The 25,521-nt window shown below is 41.6% G+C and overlaps 1 protein-coding gene across 2 annotated transcripts; it reads right to left on the reverse strand.

The window, feature by feature from the left end:
- Positions 1 to 1,768: 1,768 nt before the first annotated feature.
- On the reverse strand, positions 1,769 to 25,521 carry FAM76A (family with sequence similarity 76 member A). Of its 2 annotated transcripts, none has more exons than XM_064589684.1 (9): positions 25,274 to 25,521; positions 23,944 to 24,008; positions 21,369 to 21,450; positions 20,505 to 20,657; positions 17,327 to 17,484; positions 12,088 to 12,174; positions 6,629 to 6,764; positions 3,358 to 3,459; positions 1,769 to 2,846 (listed from the first exon to the last, which is right to left on the reverse strand). In XM_064589684.1, the coding sequence occupies exons 1-9, from the start codon at positions 25,352 to 25,354 to the stop codon at positions 2,760 to 2,762; spliced, it is 951 nt and encodes a 316-aa protein (XP_064445754.1). In that variant the 5' UTR covers positions 25,355 to 25,521; the 3' UTR covers positions 1,769 to 2,759. The 2 variants fall into 2 exon arrangements, with proteins under 2 accessions (XP_064445754.1, XP_045754283.1); XM_045898327.3 differs by having other exon boundaries at positions 21,396 to 21,450; positions 25,274 to 25,519.

Genomic DNA, 25,521 nt, shown 5'->3' on the forward strand with positions numbered 1-25,521 from the left:
AGTCTATGGAATAGAATGACCAGGATGTGACAGTGACAATGTCTGAGAGGCACCTGTTATTAATTTTAAAACCTACCAGTACCAAAGTTTCAAACTAATACATTCTTCTCCTTCTTGAGATGGTATCTCAAAATCCTTTCACTCATACCTTATAAAGATTCATCCTGTATTATATTTTGAAAAATAATGGCAAATACAAAATCAAGAAACAATGGTGGTGTCCAATATTTCACTAAATGGAAGCCCATGAGGACAGTAACTTTATCAATCTTTTTCACTTCTGTATCCTCATTGCCTGGCACAGTGTTTATAACAAAGCAAGCACTTAAATTGGAAAATAAAGTAATAGAAGAAAAAAGAGAATGAGTTTATTCTCTGATGGATATGAAACTCCCTATTACCACAGTTAGGCTTTTAATTGTTTAAGTCTACAAGCAAGGCAAAATGTTTTCTAGGCTGAAGGGCATCATGGGATATGTCCATTGGTGGTAAACCAGCAGTCAGTCAGTCAATCAATCACCCAACAATTATACTTGAGTCAATTTGAATTTTTATTAACACACATTTTTCAAAGTTTGTACAAACCAAAACATTCCTGTGTTTCAAAATGTCCATTATACAAACATACAAATGAACAAAAGGTGTTACCAAAAGTTAGCTACTCAATTTCATGGTAAAACAGTGTCATGATTTTTAAAAACCAAAATTTCAAGACTGAGGTTTCTTCCTTCACTTTTTGGAACTTGTGGAAAGTTAGAAAATGTGTGAATCTGCTTTATATTAAATGCCAAGACCTTAAAAAAAGATTTAGTATAAAACTAAGTATGTGTTTTTATATTATCACTTCATGAAACAGAATTTCTCAAGTCTTCCAAATTAAAAAAAAACAAAAAACCATGACTGTAACGTTTTTCACAATCTTTCCCCCCATAGTCAAACGTAAATGCATCTGAAAAATATTATCTGACAGTTTATCTTTACCTAAAAGTTTCTCATTCAAAAAGTTACAAAACTATTTAGCACTGCCATTTCCCCTGCGTAGAAGGGAAAATGACCTCCTCTACTAGAGTGAGATAGAAGCAACATGGTCCATTGTTTCTCTTCTCGGAAAGAAGCCACCCATTTCCACATCTCCGTCCAATTCTGTGCATGGCTCCACTTGTGAGAATGTTATCACAAATTATAAGCATTTGCCTTAGGAAATGCCTAGCAAGTTAAACTGACTGCTTACAATTTTGGTACACTGAGGTACAAAGGTCATCTGCCCTCATGGTTACCTCTAGCCGCAGTACCCCTCCCTCTCCATTAATGATTCCAAGGTAGTTGATTTTACTGTGTTTCATGGGACATTACACATCTCTCATTTCTTTCGCAAACATCCCATACAGGACCTGAGAGAATGACTGGAAGTGCAAATCTATCTCCTCTCCTGGAAAAGTAAATCCATGTGCCTATTGGGTCAAGAAGGGAAAACAGGACACAAACAATTCTGGCTGAGGCCAAGCTGCTTCTGACAAGCCCTGTTTTCAATACATTTCCATTCAAAGCAAGGAGTGTGCAGGCTGGTGTGAATGAGGAGGAGTGGGGAGAAGGTACAGTGATACCATTTCTCAAAATCAGATTCAGAGTCCATACTTGAGCAGCTCATACTGACTCTCAAAATGCTCTGTAGTTCAAATATTATCCCATTTTGAATCTGCTCATTTTTTAAAAAATGTTCTCTGACAATGGCCCAATATAACAAATGATATAAGTAAAAGGTATTTAAAAAAAAAAAAAAAAAAAGAAGTGGCAGTGTGAGAATTTAAAATCAGTCACATAAAACAATCAAGAAAGGGGTAGGGGAGGGAAATGTCCAGTAAAACCTGGACAACCTTTCTTTCTGCCCTTACTTAAAAAGACAGACTGTTCAAATCTTTGCTACCTCCCTTAAGTAGCTTCTTCTTAAATGCTCTTCCAAGAAATCCTCCAAAAGGCACTTAACTCCATACTGATGCATTGAATTGTTTCACCTCAGCAATCAGTTTTTAAGACTCCAAGGTAACAAGAAAAGGTCTTATTCCTTTACTAAAAGGTAGAGAGTAGAACTTTTTTTTTTTTTAAGAGGCATCACTTTTACAAGAAGAACAAGCTAGGCTACCATTATTCCTTTATCAAGAAAAAGTTTCTTTTTTTAAAAAATAAATAAAACTCTGGCTATACATAGTACAAAGTTCATACATAATATACCTGGAAAAAAACCCAAGAGTATACCCTGAAGCAAAAGGTTTATTGGAGAGAGAAAGCCTCTTCCATTGTACCAAGTCTTAAGGTGGCAGTTTTCAAAGTTCAGAGGGTGGCAGTGATATGTGATTAATGCCAAACAATTTGCTCATGGGTATGGCAGGATGCAATGATGGACAAAACAAACAAACAAACAAAAATCATTCTGCACATAACACTGAGCAGTGACCACCACACACACACAAAGAATAGTACCAAAAGGGAGAGACAGAGAGTAGTGGGGGGGGGGAGGGAGAAGGGAGGGAAAGAGTGAAAGTATGAGACAAAGAGCTTGGAACCCCAAACATCCAAGCATGCAGTCATGACACAGCACAAACCAGGTGTTTCCATTCAGCCCACTGCGATCCCACAAAGAAGGATAACTATAATAAAATAGAGATTTCTTAAGAAAGCTTGCAATTCCCAGAGAACAGCCAGGTCACCAATCCTAACCCAGGAACCCCTGTGCTGTTGACTGGGAGCCTCCTTATGGTCTCTCATGGAGAGGTTATAGCTCCTGATTTCTCCGACTTCTTGCTCTTGGACAAGGCAGCTGCCTGCTTCAGGAGCTCTCGGTTTTTGGCCTAAACAAAAAAATGCAGTGAAAGAAGGATGTTTCAACAGGACAGGACATGCAGATGCTAAGGCATACAATGTAGAGGGTCAGGAAGAGAACAAGTTCTAGAGGCAGAAAACAACAGAAAGCTCTAGGGCTTGGTTCAGGGGAAGATAGTGTTTGCTGGAGGTTAATCAGCACACTTCAATCTCCTGGGATCCACAGTTACAAAAGGGTGCTTTGTGCAACACAAACAAACCGTGGAGTGCCTTAATGTGCTGGATAAACAGAATTCATAATCCAGACATCTGGAATCACATCTGGCTTATCCAAAAATCAAAACACACATTTATTACTGCCACTGTTTTTGAGGGAAAAAGATCAGAACACACCCAACAGTGAAACAATAAAAGACAGCTATAAGGTCGATTAATGTGAATTTGTCAATACCCTGAGAATAAAGAAATCTAAGAGATAATCACTTGAAAATACAATCAGCTAAATACACCAGGGTTATCACATAAAATAAGCAGACTCACCTGCAATTGCTCTGTGACTTCTTTGTGGGTTTTCTCCATCTGGTTCATTTTGGCTCTCATCTGAGATTCTTGGTATTGAAAATCAGCCTTCAACTCTGTGATCTGAGGGGGGAAAAAAAGGCAGAGTGACCAGAAGAAATCTCTGTGCAACGAAAAATGTTCTCATACCAAAGAACTAAATGGTTTCCCAAATGAATGAAATCCAGGGCTCTCCTGAAGATCCATAACTATATCAAAGCCAGGGGATTCTGCATCCTGTTTTTTCTAAAGATTTCCTGACAATTATACAAATTCCTGACATATCATTTCTGATACATCATCACTGGCAGGGTTTTTTGGTTTTTTTTTTTTAAAGATTTTAATTTATTTATTTGACAGAGAGAGAGAGAGACAGCTGGAGAGAGAACACAAGCAGGGGGAGTGGGAGAGGGAGAAGCAGGCTTCCCGCCGAGCAGGGAGCCCGATGCGGGGCTCAATCCCAGGACCCTGCGATCATGACCTGAGCCGAAGGCAGACGCTTAACGACTGAGCCACCCAGGCGCCCCTCACTGGCAGGTTTTAAAGATTTTATATATTGGAGTGCCTGGGTGGCTCAGGTGGTCAAGCATCTGCCTTCAGCTCAGGTCATGAGCCCTGTGTTGGGCTCTCTGCTCAGAGGGGAGCCTGCTTCTCCCTCTCCCTTTGCCTGCCGCTCTGCCTGCTTGTGCTCTCTCTCTCTGTGTCAAATAAATAAGTAAATCTTAAAAAAAAAAATAAAGATTTAGGGGTAGACGAACCATGAGACGACGGGCTCTGAAGAACAAACTGAGGGTTCTGCGGCGGGGGGAGGATGGGTTAGCCTGGTGATGGGTATTAAAGAGGGCACGTTCTGCATGGAGCACTGGGTGTTATGCACAAACAATGAATCATGGAACACTACATCTAAAACTAATGATGTAATGTATGGGGATTAATATAACAATAAAAAATTTTAAAAAAATAAAGATTTTATGTATTTAATACATGCCAATAATCCTCCAAATAAATCAGTGATTATAATACAATATGACTGACGGTTTGAGAGAAGCCAGGAGAATAACAGCTATTGCCATTTATTGAATTTTTAATCCTGTTCCAGGCAAACTGTTTGAACATATATATATATATGTATATAGTTGTTTTTGTTTTTTAGTAATCTCTCTCTATATGTGTGTGTGTGTGTGTGTGTACATGATGGTTTTTGTTTTAGTTTGGTTTGGTTTGGTAATCTCTATAGCCAGCATGGAGCTTGAACTCCGAACTCCAAGATCAAGAGCTGTATGCTCCTCCAACTGAGCAAGCCAGGTGACCCAAACTGTTTGATTCTATTTTTTCATTCAATCCTATGATAAACCTTTGGGGGGGGCAATATTATTCTTCCTATTTTATAGATGGGAAAACCAAGCCTTAGAAAGGGCTAAGTAACATGGCCAAGATCATACATGTTAGCAAGTGGCAGAGCTAGAATTCAAACCCCAGGCCTTCTTCTATTGACTGTGCTATTCAAGAAGAGAAGAGAAATCTACATCAGGGAAGTGATGTGTGAGCTGAGTTTTGAGGGACATGAGCTACAGCTGGCACACAAGGTAGGGAGAAGGGCATCCAAACAAAGGAAACTGTGTGGGCACAGCCCAGGCAGTATGAGGTCACTGACAGCTTGTTCGAAGGACTGATGAGCATGGAGAATGGCAGGAGATGATGCTACAGATAGGCAGGCATGATGTAGAAGGGCCTGTGTTCCAAGCCAAGGAGTGTGACCTTGATTCTGAAAGTGATGAGAAACAATCTCCTATTTGTTTTTGCTCCTTCTAAAACCCAAACTTTGCAAAGCAGTAGGAACAAATGTTCATTTTATCTCTATTTTGCAAAATCCTTTTATGTGCCATTCTAATCTAGTCCATGAAGAAGATATACTTGGGTCTGCTTTCATCCAATAGTCATGTAGTAAAGTGGAAAAAATACTGGTCTCTCTCCATGAATCTCCACCTTCCTGGCAGAAGAAAGCACAGGCTAGTAGAAAGAACAGCAGAATCAGAAAGACTTGAGTTAACTACTTTGTTCTGCCATTTACTAGTTGTGTGATTTGGTACATCATTTAATATCTTTGGGTCCATTTCCTCATCTGTAAAATGAGGTCAAAATTAAATGGAAAGAAGGCATATGAATATTTTAATGTTATAAATGCCTTTGTTAGCCATTCACAATGAAACCTAGCACTCCAAACTTGGCACAAAAAACATACAGCCTCAGGGAAAAAAACACAACTAGAAGAAGGGAATGAAAGCCTAAAAGGAAAAATATTGGAGGCTCTCTTTATCTATGACACGATGGTAACAGTGATTCCTCTCTCAAAGGGCTATTATGAAGATAAATGAGTTAATACATAGAAAGCACGCAGAATAGTCAGGCACATAGTTAAGTATCCAATAAAAGTTAGCTATTATTGTTATTAATATATTAAGACAAAAATGAGATACTCTTTAAGAACCTAAAAATAAGATAAATAGACCTGAATCAGAAGAAGGATGTAAAAAGTTCCCTTAAAGAGGGGGGCTGTTAGACCAGAGTAAGACTTTACTGAAGATGTTAATGTGTTTAAAGAGTGGGTCACTCAGGAAGGGAACTGTCAGTAATAGAAGCAAAGTGACCTACTAGTCATGGAGGAAGGCCTACCTGAACATAGTCCAGGAAGGAGACAGACCTGGCCCACATATTTTGAGTATTACTGTCCCACAGACATGGCCATCCCAATAATAGAGATGGAGACATGAGGTTCTTAGCTTGAGAGCATTAAGAATTCCAATTACACAACTACCTCCTCTTGTCCTGACTCCACGCTCATTCGGCACCTTCTGATTGCAACCTTCCAAAGCAGCTCATGCTAAGAAGAGCAAGAGTCAGTTATGCCCCACTATGAATTAAGAGGGGCACTGGAGTTTTACACATCACCTCTGTAAGCCTGGTTAACAGGAGTCCTCCCTGAGAAGTGGAAGCTCCCTCTGAATGCTGAGAAAAATCAACTTGCTAAATGCACCTGACCGAGGTAGATTCACCATGGTAATACCAGCTCATGAGTCATCTTGGCAGACAGTAAGCCTCTCCCAGGACAGCCCAACCTTGCCACTGGATCTCTCAAAGCATCAGTGGCCAGGGCCAAATAAAAATCAGTTAAACAAGAGTTGGCACCATGCCCTATGGTACCCCATGCTTACCCTCCATCAGTCTAGCCTGAGAGGCATTAACAAAACTGTACCTTCTTCTCTTTCTCTAAAATCATTTGATCTTTCTGATGCAGCATCTTCTTCAGAGTGGCCACTTCTTCCTTCAGTTGGGCAATGATGACAAAGTGGTCAGTGCCCGGTGAGTCCAGAGCCAGGTCTGGGGAAAAGCTGAGTAGAAACATGGAGGGGAAAAAAATCATAACTTGGAGGGATAAACCTTTTTCTACTTGAGGACACACCAGAGGCCACCTGACTACAAGCTCAAGGGTAAGAACAACTATTTGAATTCCCAGCAGTAAGCACAATGCTCCATACATGCCAGACTCAATAGCATTTGCTAAACTGCACAGGCAAGGTGATCATGAGATAACTATACCAACCAAACCACAACCCAGAGCATTTCTGCAGCATCTCCTCTCACATTCAAGATGAAAACAAATGCATTCCCCAAGAGTCAAGGACGTTTTGTTTCAGGTGTATTGAAGATTCCCAATTATTTATGGGTGGAACAGTCAATTTTTTGTGACTAACTCATTTCCCTAGAATCTGGATAAATTACCAATTGTTAGCTCACATATTTTTCTTTTAAAACTCCCCACAGAGCTCATCTTTTGGTTCTTTATTTTCTGCCCCAAAGCACCATGATGTGGTGCAGCTGCTAAGCAGCTGCTGCCTAGGGGCGCCTGGGTGGCTCAGCCGGTTTAAGCATCTGATGTTAGGCCGCTGCTCAGTGGGGAGTCTGCTTCTTCCTCTCCCTCTGTCCCTCCCCCCACTCATTCTCTCTCTCAAATAAATAAAAAAAATCTTAAAAAAAAGAAAGAAAGAAGCTGTTGCATTCCATCCCAGGAGCAGTCAGTCCCTTCTAAAAATTATAAAAAGATGAAATTTTCTTTTAAAGATTTTATTTATTTGAGAGAGAGAGTGCACACAAGCAGGGGGAGCGGCAGGCAGAGGGAAAAGCAGACTTCAAGCCCCACTGAGCAGGGAGCCCGACGTGGGGCTCAATCCTGGCACTCCGGGATCACGACCTGAGCCGAAGGCAGACGCTTAACTGACTGAGCCACCCAGGTGCCCCAAAAAGATGAAATTAATAGGAAGGAAGCCAACTTCCCCTACACTGCAACTGGCCTGTTGACCACCACTTCCAATAACAACAATTCAATGATATTTAGTTAGAAAAGACACAAAGAGGTGGCAAATTCCAGAGTCACACCACAACCTGGGTTTTCAACAGATTCTTCTCAATAACAGCACCTGAGCACTTCATTTTTTCAAAGTGCCAGGTGAACTCTGTCCTCTTAGCAGAGTCCTCTAACCAGGCCCAGCTCCCGGGAATCTGTAACCCTCTGAAATTGTATGTATAATTCAGTGTATACATACAATGGGTGGTTTCTAGGATGAGGATCCATAGCTTTCCCTGGTTGGTCAGAGATGTCTTACACCCAAAACAAGTTAAGGAATCATTGCCATGAGAGTCAAATCCTGCCCTTCTCTAGAGATTTCCCAAAGAAAGCTCTTACTCTTCCCAAGGCAACCTTTAAAGTAAAACACAAACCTGTTCTTCCTAAGCAGACACTGGAATATTGATTCCTAGCTCCCTACATCAATAGAGCAATGACTCTAGGTCCCCCTTGCTGTTGGTTCGTTCCTCCATCTTGAACTACATCTAATAACCAGCATTTCTCTACACAGGTAGAAACTCCAAAGAGCAAGTGGAATCACTGGACATCCTCAGAGTTACCAAGTCAAACATTCTATGGCTAGAAGACACAGTCCATTGATAAGAATATTCTCTCTTGGTCCACATGAAGCATGTCAGAAGAATGGACCCGTTGCTTTTATAACTGATGAATATGCAGAATTACTGGGTAACAAAAAAGTAAATGCCATATAATAAAACAAGGCACGCAGGAGAAAATACTGAAAGAACCCATCAAAGTCTCCACCAATTTCAACACCTGCCAAGGGACTGTCTTCCCTCAATCCAAGAGAATTTATTTAAGCCCGTAACTAGAATGACAAATGAAACAGAGTAATGGGCTAATATAAATCTTGTGGTCCCAAAAGCTCCTCATGTTCTTCTCTACCTGCTTCTTAAAAGAGGATTCTTCCCATACCAATACATTGTTAACAAAACCAGTTGTGTCTATCCTGTGTTAGGGCCTGACCTTTCTAACTCTCTAACTTCTGATTAATAAGAACTGCTGGAAATCAAATGAAAACAGACGGCTAGGTTAGGAAGGCAGAAAATTAGATCCAGCCTCTTTTCAAATATCTCCAATGATAGGGAACTCACTACTTCTCTAGGAAGCTTCTTGTCTTTTCTAAATCTTTTTTTTTTTTTAAGATTTTATTTATTTATTTGACAGAGAGAGAGAGACAGCAGAGAGGGAACACAAGCAGGGGGAGTGGGAGAGGAGAAGCAGGCTTCCCGCCAGGCAGGGAGCCCGATGCGGGGCTCGATTCCAGGACCCTGGGACCATGACCTGAGCCGAAGGCAGACGCTTAACAACTGAGCCACCCAGGTGCACCCTTTTTCTAAACCTTTTAATATAAGAGCAATCCTCCTCAGGGTAAGCCAAAACCTGCCTCCCTGTCATTCCTACCCTTTGGCCCTGGGTCTGTCCTCAAAGGCCACACAAAGTAAGTCTACTCTTTTTTTTTTTTTTTTAAAGATTTTATTTATTTATTTGAGAGAGAGAATGAGAGAGAGAGCACATGAGAGGGGGGAGGGTCAGAGGGAGAAGCAGGCTCCCCGCTGAGCAGGGAGCCCGATGCGGGACTCAATCCCGGGACTCCAGGATCATGACCTGAGCCGAAGGCAGTCGCTTAACCAACTGAGCCACCCAGGCGCCCCAGTAAGTCTACTCTTTCAGGCATATTTCAAATGGAGAATGAAATAAAACTATGAGGAGGGGCGCCTGGCTGGCTCAGTCAGTGGAGTGTGTGACTCTTGATCGCAGGGTTGTGAGTTCAAGCCCCATGCTGGGCGTAGAGACAACTTAAAAATAAAATCTTAAAAAAGGGGCGCCTGGGTGGCTCAGTCGTTAAGCGTCTGCCTTCAGCTCAGGTCATGATCCCAGGGTCCTGGGATCGAGCCCTGCATCAGGCTCCCTGCTCAGTGGGAAGCCTGCTTCTCCCTCTCCCACTCCCCCTGCTTGTGTTCCCTCTCTTGCGGGGTCTCTATCAAATAAATAAATAAAATCTTTCAAAAAAAAAAAAGTTAGACTTTAAAAAAAAAAATCTTAAAAAAAAAACCTACGAGGAAAGGAAAAGAATGTCCTTTAGAACAATAAACCACAAGGTGTGCCTGGGCATCACCCAATGTTGAGAGAGCTTTTTTATTACCAACAGAACAACAAACAAATATGATAAAAAAGTAGCTGCTACATTTTCTCTGGGAAGAAAAGCTAGACATGAACTCAGATTTTCCTTCAATTGAAAAGTTTTTGCTACAATTTCAAGAAACTAGAAAATATTAGAGGGAAGCTGTGAATTCTACAGGATACTAAAAAAAAAAACAAAGGCATTTTAGAAGTATAAAATTATCTGAGGGGGCACCTGGGTGGCACAGCTGGTTGAGCGTCTGACTCTTCATTTCAGCTCAGGTTGTGATCTCAGGGTCATGAGATCAAGCCCCGTGTCAGGCTCTGCACTCAGTGCAGAGTCTGCTTAAGACTCTCTCTCCCACTTCCTCTGCTCCTCCCCCCGCCAAATAAATAAATAAAAATCTATTTAAAAAATTAAAAATAAAATTATTTGAGAAAAGGTTTTATAAAAAACCTAGGGATGTCTGGGTGGCTCAGTTGGTTGAGCATCTGACTTTGGTTCAGGTCATGATCTCAGGGTCCTGGGATGGAGCCCCATGTCAGGCTCCATGCTCACTGGGGAGTCTACTTGGCTCTCTCCCTCTCCTTCTGCCCCTCTCCCTGCTCGTGCACACTCTCTTTCGCTTAAATAAAGAAATAAAATCTTAAAAACAAAAACAAACCAAAACCTAACGTGATGTGTTCTCTCTGTATGATACAGAAGGCTAATGGAGAAGGAAAAAAAGGAGAAAAAAAATCAAATATGCCTCAAAACTTAAAAACTAAGAGAGGAGAATGTGGTAGAACAGCAAGGTGAATGGAAAGTTGTTAGAGAGCAGCCTTCAGAAGACAAGAGGGGATAACAATGAAAGGACAAGAGCATATATGGATATTTTTAAAGTAGGGCCAGGAAAGTAGTCTGCGATCAACTGAAAATGGGGAGGCAGCTAAAATAGACAGCTCAGAAGCGAGACCATTAACATCTGGTATAGAACTGAATTCAAGATAGGTAATCAGTAAAAAAACTGGGGGTTTGCATGACATTACAAAAAGACATCAAAAAAAGGCTTGTCAGAATGTTTTCAAAGTGAGGGGTGACTGGGTGCCTCAGTCAGTTGGGCGTCTGACTCTTGGTTTCGGCTCAGGTCATGATCTCACGGGTTGTGGGATCGAGTCCTGTGTTGGGCTCTGCGCTCAGTGGGGAGTCTGCTTGGAGATTCTCTCCCTCTGCCCTTCCCCACCTCGCACTCTCTCTCTCTCAAATAAATCAATAAATCTTAAAAAAAAAAAGACACCCTGTAGAATCTGAAATCAAGTTAATAAAAAAGGTAACAGGAAAGAATACATTTCACAGATGCTTTGTGCTCCTTAATTGAAATTCAGCCCTCGTAAGCCTACATGCTAATCTACTCCCATATCCACCACTGGCTGGGAGGGAGAACCTATACTGGGCGTTTTCAGAATGGAAATGATTCCAAGGATTTTGGGGAAGAGTATGTCACTGTCTCACTTCAGGATGCCTCAGCCTGCAGAAACAGGAAAATGGGTGGCCCCAAGGCTTGGCTGGGAAGCAACACTGCACCAACACGAATGGGGCACTCTAGACATTAGGACAAAGCAGCCTGCAAGAGGAAGCAGCACTCAGGAGAAGGGAAAGCAAATAAAAATATGTATTTAGACAGGTTTAAAAAGTAGTAAAAATATTTAAATGCATCTCGTTCTCTGCTGATTGAGTATCTGCATTGGGCTTTCTGCATGCTAAGGAAGCATTGATTACCCCTCACAGACTGAGCAATACTGTCTTAACTCCAACTGGTCTCTGCTCCACTTCTCAAGACCAACTCCTGCCCTGCCTGGAGGAGGCCACAGGCACAGATCACAGTGAAAAGCATACAGCTCCTGACTTCTTAAAACTAGTGTGGAGGAGTTATTTGTGGACTACAGGATTTAGTTGCTATTAAATCCAGTTATATGTGCTTGTCTTTTACAGACAGGATTAGTTATAAACAAATATTGACACTGCTTATTCATAAGATATCAAGTGGTTAATGTAATGACCCTCAGAGACTCAATAACAACCCTAGACTAGGTCTAAGGCATACCCTGGAATGTATTCCTGTTTCAGGAACTGTATATGCAGTTTAAACTCAAACGGAAGCATGCACACACACCAACTGGCTTACCTGTCTCCATTGGTTGTGATTGACTCAAACTTGGATTTTTTCTTTGGGATTTCATTTTGAATTGAAGATGTAGAAAGTGTTTTCTGGCTTTTAATGCAAAAATAGAGAGACAGATATTAGAAATAAAAGATTCATAGAACATCACAATAAAAGTTTGTTAAATGGGACCAACATGGTATCACAGCTCTTCCATACAAGAGCTAATTATTCTTGATTTTTTTTTTTTTAAAGATTTTATTTATTTATTTGAGACAGAGAGAATGAGAGAGAGAGAGAGCACATGAGAGGGGGGAGGGTCAGAGGGAGAAGCAGGCTCCCCGCCGAGCAGGGAGCCCAATGCGGGACTTGATCCAGGGACTCCAGGATCATGACCCGAGCCGAAAGCAGTCGCTTAACCAACTGAGCCACCCAGGCGCCCTTGATTTTTTTTTTTAAAGATTTCACTTATTCACTTGACACAGAGAGAGAGAGAGCACAGCAGGGGGAGCGGCAGGCAGAGGGAGAGGGAGAAGCAGGCCTCCCGCTGGGCAAGGAGCCTGATGTGGGGCTTGATCCCAGGACTCTGGGATCAAGACCTGAGTTGAAAGCAGACACTCAACCAACTGAGCCACCCAGGCGCCCCTATTCTTGATTATTAAAATCCACCAAGGTGTTGATTTCATAGGTCCTGGATGCATGGGTAGCTCTCTTCCATAGGGCCCCAAAATTCTTAGTTTTAATTAAATATTACCTGCTTTATTAATAACTATGGGAACAAAGTCAATAAAATTTTAATAAGAAGTATAATCTATCTTATAGTTTAAAAAGTACTTTTCTAAAAATCTTTTTAATTTTTTTAATTTTAAGTAGGCTCCATCCCCAATGTGGGACTCAAACTCATGACCCTGAGATCAAGAGTTGCATGCTCCACCAACTCAGCCAGCCAGACACCCCCCTTTTTTTTTTTTAAGATTTTATTTATTTATTTGACAGAGAGAGACACAGCGAGAGAGGGAATACAAGCAGGGGGAGTGGGAGAGGGAGAAGCAGGCTCCCCGCGGAGCAGGGAGCCCGATGTGGGGCTTGATCCCAGGACCCTGGGATCATGACCTGAGCCAAAGGCAGACACTTAACGACTGAGCCACCCAGACGCCCCCAGCCAGACACCCCTTAAAAAGAACTTTTACATTTAATGTTTCATATGCATTTCCAACTCTGTGAGGTATATACAAGGTACTATTTCTTTTTTTTTTTTAAAGATTTTATTTATTTATTTGACAGAGAGATAGAAGAGCACAAGCAGAGGGAGTGGCAGAGGGAGAGGGAGAAGCAGGCTTCCCACTGAGCAGGGAGCCCGATGCGGGACTCGATCCCGGGACTCCGGGATCATGACCTGAGCCGAAGGCAGTCGCTTAACCAACTGAGCCACCCAGGCGCCCTACAAGGTACTATTTCTACTCTGCAGAAACTGAGGCTCATTGAGGTTAACTGACCTACCCAAAGATATATAGCTTGTCAATAGTGAAGCTGGGACTGGATACCAGGTTGAACTCTTTGTCCAGTTCTTCTTCAGTACAGTTCTGTGAATCTACTATCTGAGTCCCACACCACCACTAAAAATCAGTTTTAGCCCCAATGAGTTCACCCTCAAGAAAGACCCCTTCTTACTTGATCTCTTCAATATTTGATACCACTGACCATGCCATCCTTCCCCCCCCTTCCAACTTTATTGAGGAGTAACTGACAAACTGTATACATGTAAGGTATACAACGTGACAGTTTGATAAACACATATATCAAGGAATGATTACCAAGATTAAGATAATTAACACATCTATCATGTCACATAGTTAACTTTTTTTAATGGCAAGAATGCTTACAATCTACTTTCAGCAATTTTCAGGTATATAACACCATATTAAGAATAATCACTCTGCTGTACATTGGATCCTCGGAATTTTTTCTCCTTAGAACTGAAAGTTTATATACTCTTTGACCTAAATCTCCCCATTTCCCCCTTTCCCAGCCCCTGGCAACCATGATTCCAATCTCTGTTTCTATGAAATTGGCTTTTTATTTATTTATTTATTTTATTTATTTGACAGAGAGAAACACAGCGAGAGAGGGAACACAAGCAGCGGGAGTGGGAGAGGGAGAAGCAGGCTTCCCGCCGAGCAGACAGCCCGATGCGGGGCTCAATCCCAGGACCCCGGGATCATGACCTGAGCCAAAGGCAGACACTTAACGACTGAGCCATCCAGGCACCCCTGAAATTGGCTTTTTAAAAAGGTTCCACATAGAAGTGATACCATAGAGTATGCCTGTGTGTATGTATATATATCACATTTTCTTTATCCATTCATTCATTGCAAATCATTTACATTGTTTCCATCTCTTGGCTATTATGAATAAAGCTGCAATGCACATGGGAGTACAGATAATCTCTTCAAGATAACCGATTTCATTTTCTTTGGATATATACCCAGGAATGACCACTGGATCATATGGTAGTTCTGTTTTTATTTTTTGAGGAACCACCATACTGTTTTGCACAATGGCTATACCAATTTACATTCGCACTAACGGTGTATAGGGTTCCCTTTTCTCCATAACCTCACCAACATTTGTTATTTGTCTTTTCCTCTCTTTTTTTTTAAAGTAATCTCTACACCCAAAGTGGAGCTCGAACGCACAGCCCCGAGATCAAGAGTCACATGCTCCACCGACTGAGCCAGCCAGGTACCCCTCTTGTCTTTTTGATAATGGCCATCTAAAAGATGTGAGGTAATATCTCATTGTGGTTTTGATGTGCATTTCCCTGACAATTAGTGATGTTTAGCACCTTTGCATGTATCTACTGGCCATTTGTATGTCTTCTTTGGAAAAATGCCTATTCAGGTCCTTTGCCCACTTTTAAATTGGATTTTTTTTTTTTTTAGTATTGAATTGTATGAATTCTTCATATGTTTTTTTTATATTAACCCCTTATCAGATACATGGTTTACAAATACTCACTCTATCTTTCTTGAGTGCTTCTAGAGTTCTGTTCTCAGCCTCCAACTTGAATTATATCATCCAAGAGCATGGTTTTAACAACTACTTATTATATGGGTTGGAAATGGTATTCCCCAAATGCAGATTCACGGACTCTATCCTACAACCTATTGAATTAAAGTCTGGGGTGGAGCAGCAGGAATACACACTTGATAACAACTTCTATTCCCACCGACTCTTATGTGCTACCAATGGGCCACATCTGAACCTTTCTTGTGAGTTCTAGGCTAAGCTCCCAAAAAATAATTCTTCTTGATTCTCCAAACTCAACATTTTATTTTTTTTAATTTTTTAAAAAGATTTCATTTATTTATTAGAGAGAGAGACAGAGAGAGCACGAGCAGGGGGAGAAGCAGAGAGAAGGGGAGAAGCAGAGGGAGAGGGAGAAGCAGACACCCTGCTGAGCAGGGTGCCTGACGCGGGGCTCAATCCCAGGATCTGAGTCAGGACCTGAGCTGAAGGCTGATGCTTAACAGACTGAGCCACCCAGGCGCCCCACAAACTCAACTTTTAAAAACTGAACTTCTCTTCTTCCTATATTCTCTCTCAGTTAAGAATCTACCTATTCACCCAAGTAAGAAACCTGAGAATTATCCTCTACTCACCCAGCTCTTACCCTTCTACCTGTTCATCAATTATCTAAATTTCTCATAATTCTCCCTCTAAACTATCTTCCTGAATCTGCTTCTTTGATCTCTGGTGCCATGGCCTCAGTTGAGATTCTAATATTAACATCTCTTACCCTGGACTCATAAAAAAGCTTAACTAGCCCCCGAGTCTCTTTTTCTTCCAATGTATTCTCCACAGTAATCAGGGTTAATTTTTTTACAGACCCCAGGATTAGGTTCATGCTCCTTAACATGTCTGCAGAATCCCCTTTTCTCCCATTCCCTGGCTCTCAAACATAAGGTCCAGCAACATAGAAGAACTTGCAATTCCCCAGGATTTCATGTGGTCTCACGCCCTCCATGTCTCTATAAACGCTATTTCCTCAGCTTAGGATGCCTCTACCCATTCCCTCTGTGATGATTCCAACTCATCCTAAAAATCAGCTCCAACACCAGCTCTTCTCTGAGCCTCTCTTGCCTGACTTCCCAAGGCAGTTAATTACTACTGCCTCTCATGCCTGTATCTTGATGCTTCTCATGCTCATCGAATTATACTGCAATGATTTGATTACAGGTCTGTCTTCCCTACCAGACTACATACTCTTGGTGAGCAGCATGATTCTTTCATTCATCTCTGCCTTCCTAGCAGAGTCGTTGGTCCATGAGAGTACTTAATAATGTTCGCTAAATGAACAAACAAAATCATAATGGTAACAATAACAAACAGTAACTAAAATATATTGAATGCTTCCTATATGCCAGTTATAAAACTAATCACTATGCATGCACTATATAATTTATCTTCACAACAATTCCATGAGTTAATACTATTATTTCCCTATTTTAAAGGTGAAAAAAGCTTGCCCAAGATCCCACACAGAGAACCTGGCAGAGTTGGGATTCAATCCAGAGCCAGAACTCTTTTTCTTTTTTTTTTTTAAGATTTTATTTATTTATTTGACAGAGACACAGAGAGAGAGGGAACACAAGCAGGGGGAGTGGGAGAGGGAGAAGCAGGCTTCCTGCGGAGCAGGGAGCCTGATGCGGGGCTCAATCCCAGGACCCGGAATCATGACCTGAGCCGAAGGCAGACGCCTAACGACTGAGCCACCCAGGCGCCCCTGGAGCCAGAACTCTCAACAATACCTCAGATACTCTGAAAGGAAGCTAAGGCTACAATGAAAGGACATCTTTTTGACTAGATCCCACCAGGACAAACCTAGAACATCTATCAACCTCCTGTCCAAATATGCATTAAAAAAGCTGCATGCCTCAGAAAGTGAAATGTCCAAACTTTTAAGGAGATAACCCACTCCAAAGGTGAGAAGAACATTACAGGGAAAGTAGAACAAGTTCCACAAACTTTTCAGACACAATACAAACCAAGTCAGGAAATCCTGATACCTTATGGAAATCTCTCTGGCACTTGGAAGATACACGACCTGTAAAATATGGTAAAGGAGATTCCTCCTAAGCACAGTAACTAGAGAGAAAAGACTAGGAAACTGTAGACCAAATGGTATCCTCCATGGCTAATTGCGTATTTTACCTGACCAACCAATACTTCCAGTCCTATCTTACATGCATCTTGGGGTTACCTGTTATAATGGCTGCCACCACTCAGTCGACTATACTGTTCCTTCTCCTGGTGGCTGGCACGGGAAGAGATGCTCAGATGTTTCCTCTGCTCTTTGGTCTTTTGAAGGACCCGTTTGTACGAAAGTGTGCACAGCCAGCACAGCAATTTCCCATCTACCTGAAAGACAAGAAGACAAAGGTAAAGAAAAGAGAATGCAGCACATGGGTACTACAGAATATAGGTCCTGGGAGCTAGAACCTCTGGGTTAAGTCCCAATTCTGCCACTTACGAGGTGTGTGAACTTAGGCAAGTCTTCTACCTCAATTAAATCTCCCTATGTCCTGTGAAGCAGCTACTGTTATTTCCCACTGGAAAGATGATGAAACTGATGCATAATAAGATTAAGTAACTTGCCCAGGATCATTCAGCTAACCCAGGTCTACGGGACTGCAAAGCTTATACTCCAACTATTATTATATGCTACCTCCTGATTCCTAAGTCAGCTTCTCCAGTATCTTGATTCAGAGAAAATGTGCTCTGGTTGGCAAGCAGGAGTAATCTGGTCACTGGAGAGTTATATCCTCCCATTGTAAAGTAATGAATTTGGTTAGCAAGAGTCAGCTCTTGTAAGCCTAAGCATCTCCAAAAAGTAGCTCTGGACACTGAAAAAGTTTCTATACTGTATTCTTTCATTAAAAGAACATTTATTGAAGAGAACAAATTGATAGTTGCCAGAGGTGGGGAGTGGGGGGTAGGTGAAATGGGTGAAAGTAGTCAAAAAGTATAAACTTCTAGTTATAAAATAATTAAGTCATGGGGATATAATGTACAATATGATGACTATAGTTAATAATACTATATTGCATATTTGAAAATTGCTAAGAGAGTAGATCTTAAAAGTTCTCATCACAAGAAAAAGAATTCGGGGTGCCTGGGTGGCTCAGTTGTTGGGCGTCTGCCTTCGGCTCAGGTCATGATACCAGGGTCCTGGGATCGAGTCCCACATCGGGCTCCCTGCTCTGCGGGAAGCCTGCTTCTCCCTTTCCCACTCCCCCCTGCTGTGTTCCTGCTCTCACTATCTCTCTCTGTCAAATAAATAAATAAAATCTTAAAAAAAAAACAAAACAAGAAAAAGAATTCTGTAACTGTGTATAATGATGGATGTTAACTGGACTTATTGTGATCACTTTCCAATATACACAAATATCTATAATCATTATGTTGTACATATGAAATATAAGGTATGTTGATTATACCTCAATTTAAAAAGATATATAAAATAATCACTTTTTCAGTCACTTTTTAAAAAGTAGAAAATGAGAAGCACACTTTTTCTCAATAAATAACAGCAAGCTGGAGATATATTTCAGATTAATATTTTGGCCATTTCTGGTAAAACAATTGAAAGGGAGAGGAAACAGTTCTCAATAAACTATAACTTTTATCAATATAAGTGTATATATATATATATATAAATATATATGGGGGGGGCACTTAGTATGTGCCAAGCCACTGGAAATGTGGCAAAGAACAAGATGGACAGAGCTCATGTTCTAGTGGAGGTGGACAAACAAGCAAAAAAGCAAGATTAATTTCTCACAATGTTACATGCTATGAAAACAATAAAACAGGGTAATACAATAAGGGGTGAGTGAGTGAGTTAGTAAAGGGTCTCTGTGAAGAAGTGGCATCTGAGCATGAGGAACCAGTTAAGACGCTTTGGAGAAGGATGTATCAGGCAAAACGACAGCTAGCACAAAGGTGGGAATGACACGGGCATGTTTGAAGGGCTGAAAGGCAGCCAATGTGGCTGAAACAAGGAGAGGGGTGGGAGGTGTGAGGTCAGATGAGACTGAGAGGCAAGTATGGGCCATGCAGGCCAGGCAAGGGGTTTGGGTTTTATTCTAAGTGCAGCCAGAGGTCACTGAGTTTGTTTGGTTTTTTTTTAAAGATTTTATTTATTTGAGAGAGAGAGAATGAGAGAGAGCACATGAGAGTGGGGAGGGTCAGAGGGAGAAGCGGGACTCGATCCCGGGACTCCAGGATCATGACCTGAGCCGAAGGCAGTCGCTTAACCAACTGAGCCACCCAGGTGCCCCCAGAGGTCACTGAATTTTAAAAAGAACAAATCTAAACCACTTTTATTCTACCAATGCCCCATCGCTCCACACAGGGCTCTCCTCCATGTCATCTTGTGACTTTTAATTTCAACAGATAGAGATAATTAGAGTCAGATAGTGAAACTGGTCACGTATCTTGCTTAAGTTAAAATCTCTCCTTTACAGATTTCAATAGAATTTTGCCAATCATCACTTCACTTATATGGGATATTGATCACTGTAATTCGGATTCTCATGAAATACTAACTCAACAGATACTAGAATATAATGCTCCAGGGGTGCCTGGCTGGCTCAGTCAAAAGAACATGCAACTGTTGATCTCAGGGTCATGAGTTCGGGCCCCACCTTGGGTGTAGAGATTACATACATATATAACAAACTTAAAAATATATATATACTTTAAAAAAAAAGAATAAAATGGTCCACATTTAGTAAATGAAGAAAACAAAGTCTAAAAATCTTCAAGGTCAATAGCAACTAGAAAAGGAACTGAGAATTCCTTTCTGTCCTATGTGTTTTTTTTTTTTTTTTTTTTTAAGTAGGCTTTAGGGCACCTGGATGGCTCAGTTGTTAAGTGTCTGCCTTCAGCTCGGGTCATGACCCCAGGGTCCTGGGATCGAGCCCCACATCAGGCTCCCTGCTCTGTAGGAAGCCTGCTTCTCCCTCTCCCACTCCCCCTGCTTGTGTTCCCTCTCTCACTGTGTCTCTCTCTGTCAAATAAATAAATAAAATCTTAAAAAAAAAAAAGTAGGCTTTAAGTAGGCTCCATGCCCAGCACCAAGCCCAACTCAGGGCTTGAACTCACCACCCTGAGATCAAGATCTGAACTGAGATTAAGAGTCAGATGCTTAACTGACTGAGCCACCCAGGCGCCCCTCTTTTTTTTTTTTAAAGATTTTATTTTTAAGTAGTCTCTACACCCAACATGGGGCTCAAACCCACAACCCCAAGATCCAGAGTTGTATGCTCCCCCCACCAAGCCCAGCAGGCACCCCTTGTTTATGTCTTTTCGACACAAGTGACCCACCTTAATTTCTCTGAAAGAAAAAGAAAGTCAACAAGAACACCGAGATTTACCTTCTTTCTGTCATCTTTCCTGTCAAATGCACACTGCTGCTTACACTGCTCGCACGAATATGGCGGCCCGTACTTCTTCTCCGAGTTCGTGCAGCGCTGGCACTTGTTGCCGATAAATGCTGCAATTATGTTGCAGTACTGACAAGGTTTGGGCTTAAGGAGAGAAAAAGGGTCAACTGAGTATATTATGAAATACCAGTGCATTTTTTAAAGCAACCATTCCTATTACACAGTTCATTAGGCATTGTAAAAATGTATTCCTGACTTCACAAATTTCCTTCTACATCGATCAAATGAAGCCCAATTCCTAACACTACACATAAGGTGTTCTTCTGCACAGGACTACTGACTTTTAAACAAATAAATGAGCAAATAACAAAACCCCATTCGTGTATATACGCTGGGACTTCTGTGAGAAATTCAACAGAACCAGTTCTTTGGAGAAACCAGCAAGGGCTTCCAAATTTCTCAAAAGGCCTCTTTGCCATTATCACCATATCACAAGTTGGGAGATTCCCTGCAAGGACATAGTATCCAGAACCCTAACACTGAGAGACAAAAATTCATTCGTCAAAATGAACAGTCAACTGCTACCAAACAAAGAAGTCACATTGTAGGATCTATCTTTCCCGTCCTCTTTTCATACTGGTTACTGAAGGTCTCAAGGAAAATTATAATGACAATCCTGCCATCATGAACATAAACACAGACCTTCTCAATACTAAATATTAGCTAAGCTCGAAAGCTCAAACACTAGATAAACTTCACTGAGAAAGTATTTACACGTAACTAGTTCTAATAAAAATATGGTAATTACATCAAAAATCCACAGAATATAAGGTTCCAAGAGACCTGAGTACTCACTGTTAGGTACAGAGAAACCCTACTTACTGTTCCATATAACTGCACATTCTGAGCACATTTCTTGCATATTGTATTGGTTTTACTGTTAAGGAAAAAAGAGACACAAGGTTTTTAAAAGAAAAAACCTGTCTTACTTACAACATCTGAAAACTGACTCCTTCTTAAGCCCACAGAATTTGCTCATTGCTAAGTGCCAAGGTGATATGTGGTCTGGATACTTGGTTAACTGAAGGTTGAGTATCTGGCCAATAACTCTTCTATTAATTCTTTTGTGGTTACTAATTTTATTAGCTCAGATAAAACGAGACTTTAGTTAAAATGGAGAGATTATCACATCTCCAAGTATCACTAAACAAAATTATCAAATATGGACAGAACCCTCAAAAGAATATTATGTTAGACTGAAATGGACTAGAAGTAATTCTCCTCAATTTGGATAAACAGCTGAGAAACCTGAGGTGAGAAATAAAGTATATGTGTTTCGAATACAAACTTAAGATATTCTATCCACGTTGACTTTACTCTGTCTACACTCTCCTCTGTAAGTAAAAGCATATGAAAATCCCAGATGTGAGGAAATAGATGCTATGACCAACTATTTTATCAATACTTCAAATTTCTCTAACAAGTACTGATAAAAATAAAAACATCTTTTTTGTTGTTTTTTTAAAGATTTTATTTATTTGACAGAGAGAGACACAGAGAGAGAGGGAACACAAGCAGGGGGAGTGGGAGAGGGAGAAGCAGGCTTCCCGCAGAGCAGGGAGCCCGATGTGGGGCTCGATCCCAGGACCCTGATATTATGACCCGAGCCGAAGGCAGACGCTTAATGACTGAGCCACCCAGGTGCCCCTAAAGGAAACTCTTTTAGAAAGAGGATTCACATCAGCAATTCTGTGATGTTGAACATTTGAGTTTATGCTTAGATTTATTACTGAAGAAGTGGGACATATATATATATATACAAATGCTCCTGACATCTCAGAAAACATACAAAGAAAAACTATTTCTATGATCCATCTTGAATTAATTCTTTTTAAGATTTTATTTATTTATTTGTGAGAGAGAAAGCACGAAGGGGGTGAGAGGCAGAGGGAGAAGCAGACTCCCCGCTAAGCTGGGAGTCCAATGCGGATCTCGATCCCTGGACTCGGGGATCATGACCAAAGCCAAAGGCAGACACTACACCAACTAAGCCACCCAGGTGCCCTTGAATCAATTTTTTTTTTAAGATTTAATTTTTTTTAAGTAAATTCTACACCCAACATGGGACTCGAATCTACAACCCCGAGATCAAAAGTCACATGCTCCACCAACTAAGTCAGCCAGGCACCCCCATCTTCAATAAATTTTTATGTATGGTGCAAATTCAGGGTCAAACTTCATATCTCCCCCACACCCAAAAATTAATTCAAGATGGATCACAGACCCAAATGTAAAAGCTAAAACCTAATGCTTCTAGAGGATATTTTATATGTTTCCATTTCTATGAAATGGTAAAACTGATCCATGGTGGAAAGGAAAATCAGAACAGTAGTTGTGTGAGGGAGGCAAGAAGGGTAGGGATTGAGTGGGATGAGGCATGAGAGGACTCTCTAGGGTGATGATAATGTTCTATTATTTTGAAAGGGTTTGGGGTTACACAGATGTACACGGTTTGCAAAACTCATCGAATGATGTACTTAAGATTTGAGCATTTCACTGTGCACAAATTTTATCTCTAAAAAAATAAAGGACCGTAAATAAATGTTGAATTTTGTTAATGATATGCATCCTTAACTGTTTTGCATCAAGTATACTGATGTCCACAACTTTAAAATGCATTACAAATAAGATGGATTAATACACTAATGGATAAATGCAAATGCAGTAAACATAAATCGTAGAATCTAAGTGGTGGGTATATGAGTGTTTATTGTCTAATTCTTTCAACCACTTCTGGTTTGAAAATATCCATAATTAAATGTTTGGGAAAATGTTCCTAGAACTGAAATAAGGCTGATTAAAATTAGGTTTCTAGGTCTATGTGTGAGCTAGCAAATAGACCCCACCCTGCTTTAAGGATCTATTATAGTTGCAGTCCCACAGAACTAACTACACCAATAAACTACTTTGCTGCTATTGAAAGTCTCCCAAAAATGTGTGTTTACTCACACCTAAATGTTTTTCACATTTTTAAAAATGAGGTTTTAAAAAAAAAAATAACAAATCCTTATCAGAATGGTCACATTTCTAAAAGTATCTTCCTTTCGATTATAAATTCTTGAAGCTCTGAATATAAACATACTGAAACATGAGGCTCATTGTTTTACTGTTGTGGTTTCTTCGTGTCATAAAGATTATAAACACAATATAAAACGATCAAGGATCTTAAAAAAAAGTAACTTTAAAAAAGCAATCAATGGGTAACTAGGGAACGAGAAGTGTGTTTTGTATTCGTCAATGTGTTATAATAAAACTGCAGAATTTGTGTATAATGCACTCAATTACAGATCTGTACCGTGAAAAGCAACTAATTGTCGATTTTAAGAGGAAAAAGCCTATTAACATCTTCCATGGTCAACAAAAACTGTACCTCTCCTGCTGGTACTCCGTTCTACAGTAGGTGCACTTCACAACAGGGTGTGCAATCCGACATTCCTGAAATGAAATGAGGATATAATTTTAAAAGGCAGTCAGAAATGGAAACAGCCTTCAGTAGGAGGCAGAAGACCTGGGTACTATTCCCAGCGTAGCCACTGCGCTTGAGTGAGTCACTTGAACTTTCTGGGCCTTATTTTTCTCTTCTGTAATATTGGCATCACTGGCCTGCATTGATGTGGGAATTAAGAAAGAATTTATATGGAACTAGTCATAAATTGTAAAACAAAAATATGTATGAATAAGCCTCAGACTGGAAATCAGAAGCCCTGGACTCTAGTTTCAGTTGTGCCGCTTCCAATTGTCTGATTTTTGAGCAGGTTCACTTGTGAAATGAAAATGCTAAATTAAAATCATTATTGCTTACCTATATGAAACTTCCTTAAAAGCAATATATATATTTCAAATATACATATGTATTTATACAAAGTCTAAAAAAAGCACTCAAACATCTGAGCTCTCTCCTACAGGGTAAACAGAGAGTGACAAAGTCATGGCCATTTGAGGCAACGATGACATACAGTTATTGAAAGTCTCCCATATCAGAGGCACAAACTCTGGATTATCTGGGAATATCTCAAAATCCATCTCAGGACGCCTTGGTGACTTTTAACTGTCACCTCACAGCACTTCTATTAACTTAAATAGGCAAAGCAAGATGAAGCACCTCAAACGAAAAAAAGAACTTGGATCTTCAGGAGTAAAAACAGTAGCTGGTTAGGGCCAGGACCGAAGGTCACCAACTGGATGCTGAAAAATCCTTTTGCTTCGTGCGCTTAATTGTGGGGCTTTTCTATAAAGCCGCGCCACATCCGACTCTGAGACTGGCTGGAAAGTGCCCGTGAGGCGCCCGAGTTGGGAGACTCTCCTCCCAGGCAGCACCCAACTCTGGAGTTCAGTACCAGGCGGGGTAGGGGGTCCCTCAGTCTGCAACCAACGGCGGGGAAGCCAGCCCAGGAGGGATCTCGGTGCGTCTGGTCGGGGGCAAGCAGGGGACCCACTGTCCCCTCCCCTGACCTCAAGGGGTCCGAGAACAATCCCTCGCGGTTGCTAAGCACCGGGACACGCCGGCCGCGGGGCCCTGGACGGAGCCCGGGACTCCCCCACGTGCCCCGCCGGCCCTCAGCGGAGCGGGTGAGGCACCTCAGCTAGGCGGGCCTGCCACGCCCTGCCCGGGGGACCCCGCCGAGCGGCCTCGCAGAACAGGGGGCTCCGGGCCGCACCTCTAGCGTCCCAGTTCCCGGCCGCCGCCCCAGCCCGCGCACCTTGCACAGCTGCTGCCCCTGAGACAGCGCCTCGAAGGGGAAGCGCTGGTGGCACTTGGTGCAGGCGTAGAGCGCCGCCATGTCCGGCCGGGGCCGTGCTCACCGCCCAGCCGGCCCGGCCCGCCGCTTTATCTGACAGTCTGAGAGACAAGCAGGCGGTGGCGGCGGCGGCGGCGGCGGTGGCTGCGGCGGCGGCGGCGGCAGCAGGCTGCGGGCTGCGGCAGGCGGGCGGGCCGGCGAGTGCGGGC

Source organism: Mirounga angustirostris, unplaced genomic scaffold (assembly GCF_029215605.1).
Source record: "Mirounga angustirostris isolate CCGP_5_RB_7025 unplaced genomic scaffold, mMirAng1.0.hap1 SCAF_4, whole genome shotgun sequence".
Lineage (NCBI taxonomy): Eukaryota > Metazoa > Chordata > Mammalia > Carnivora > Phocidae > Mirounga > Mirounga angustirostris.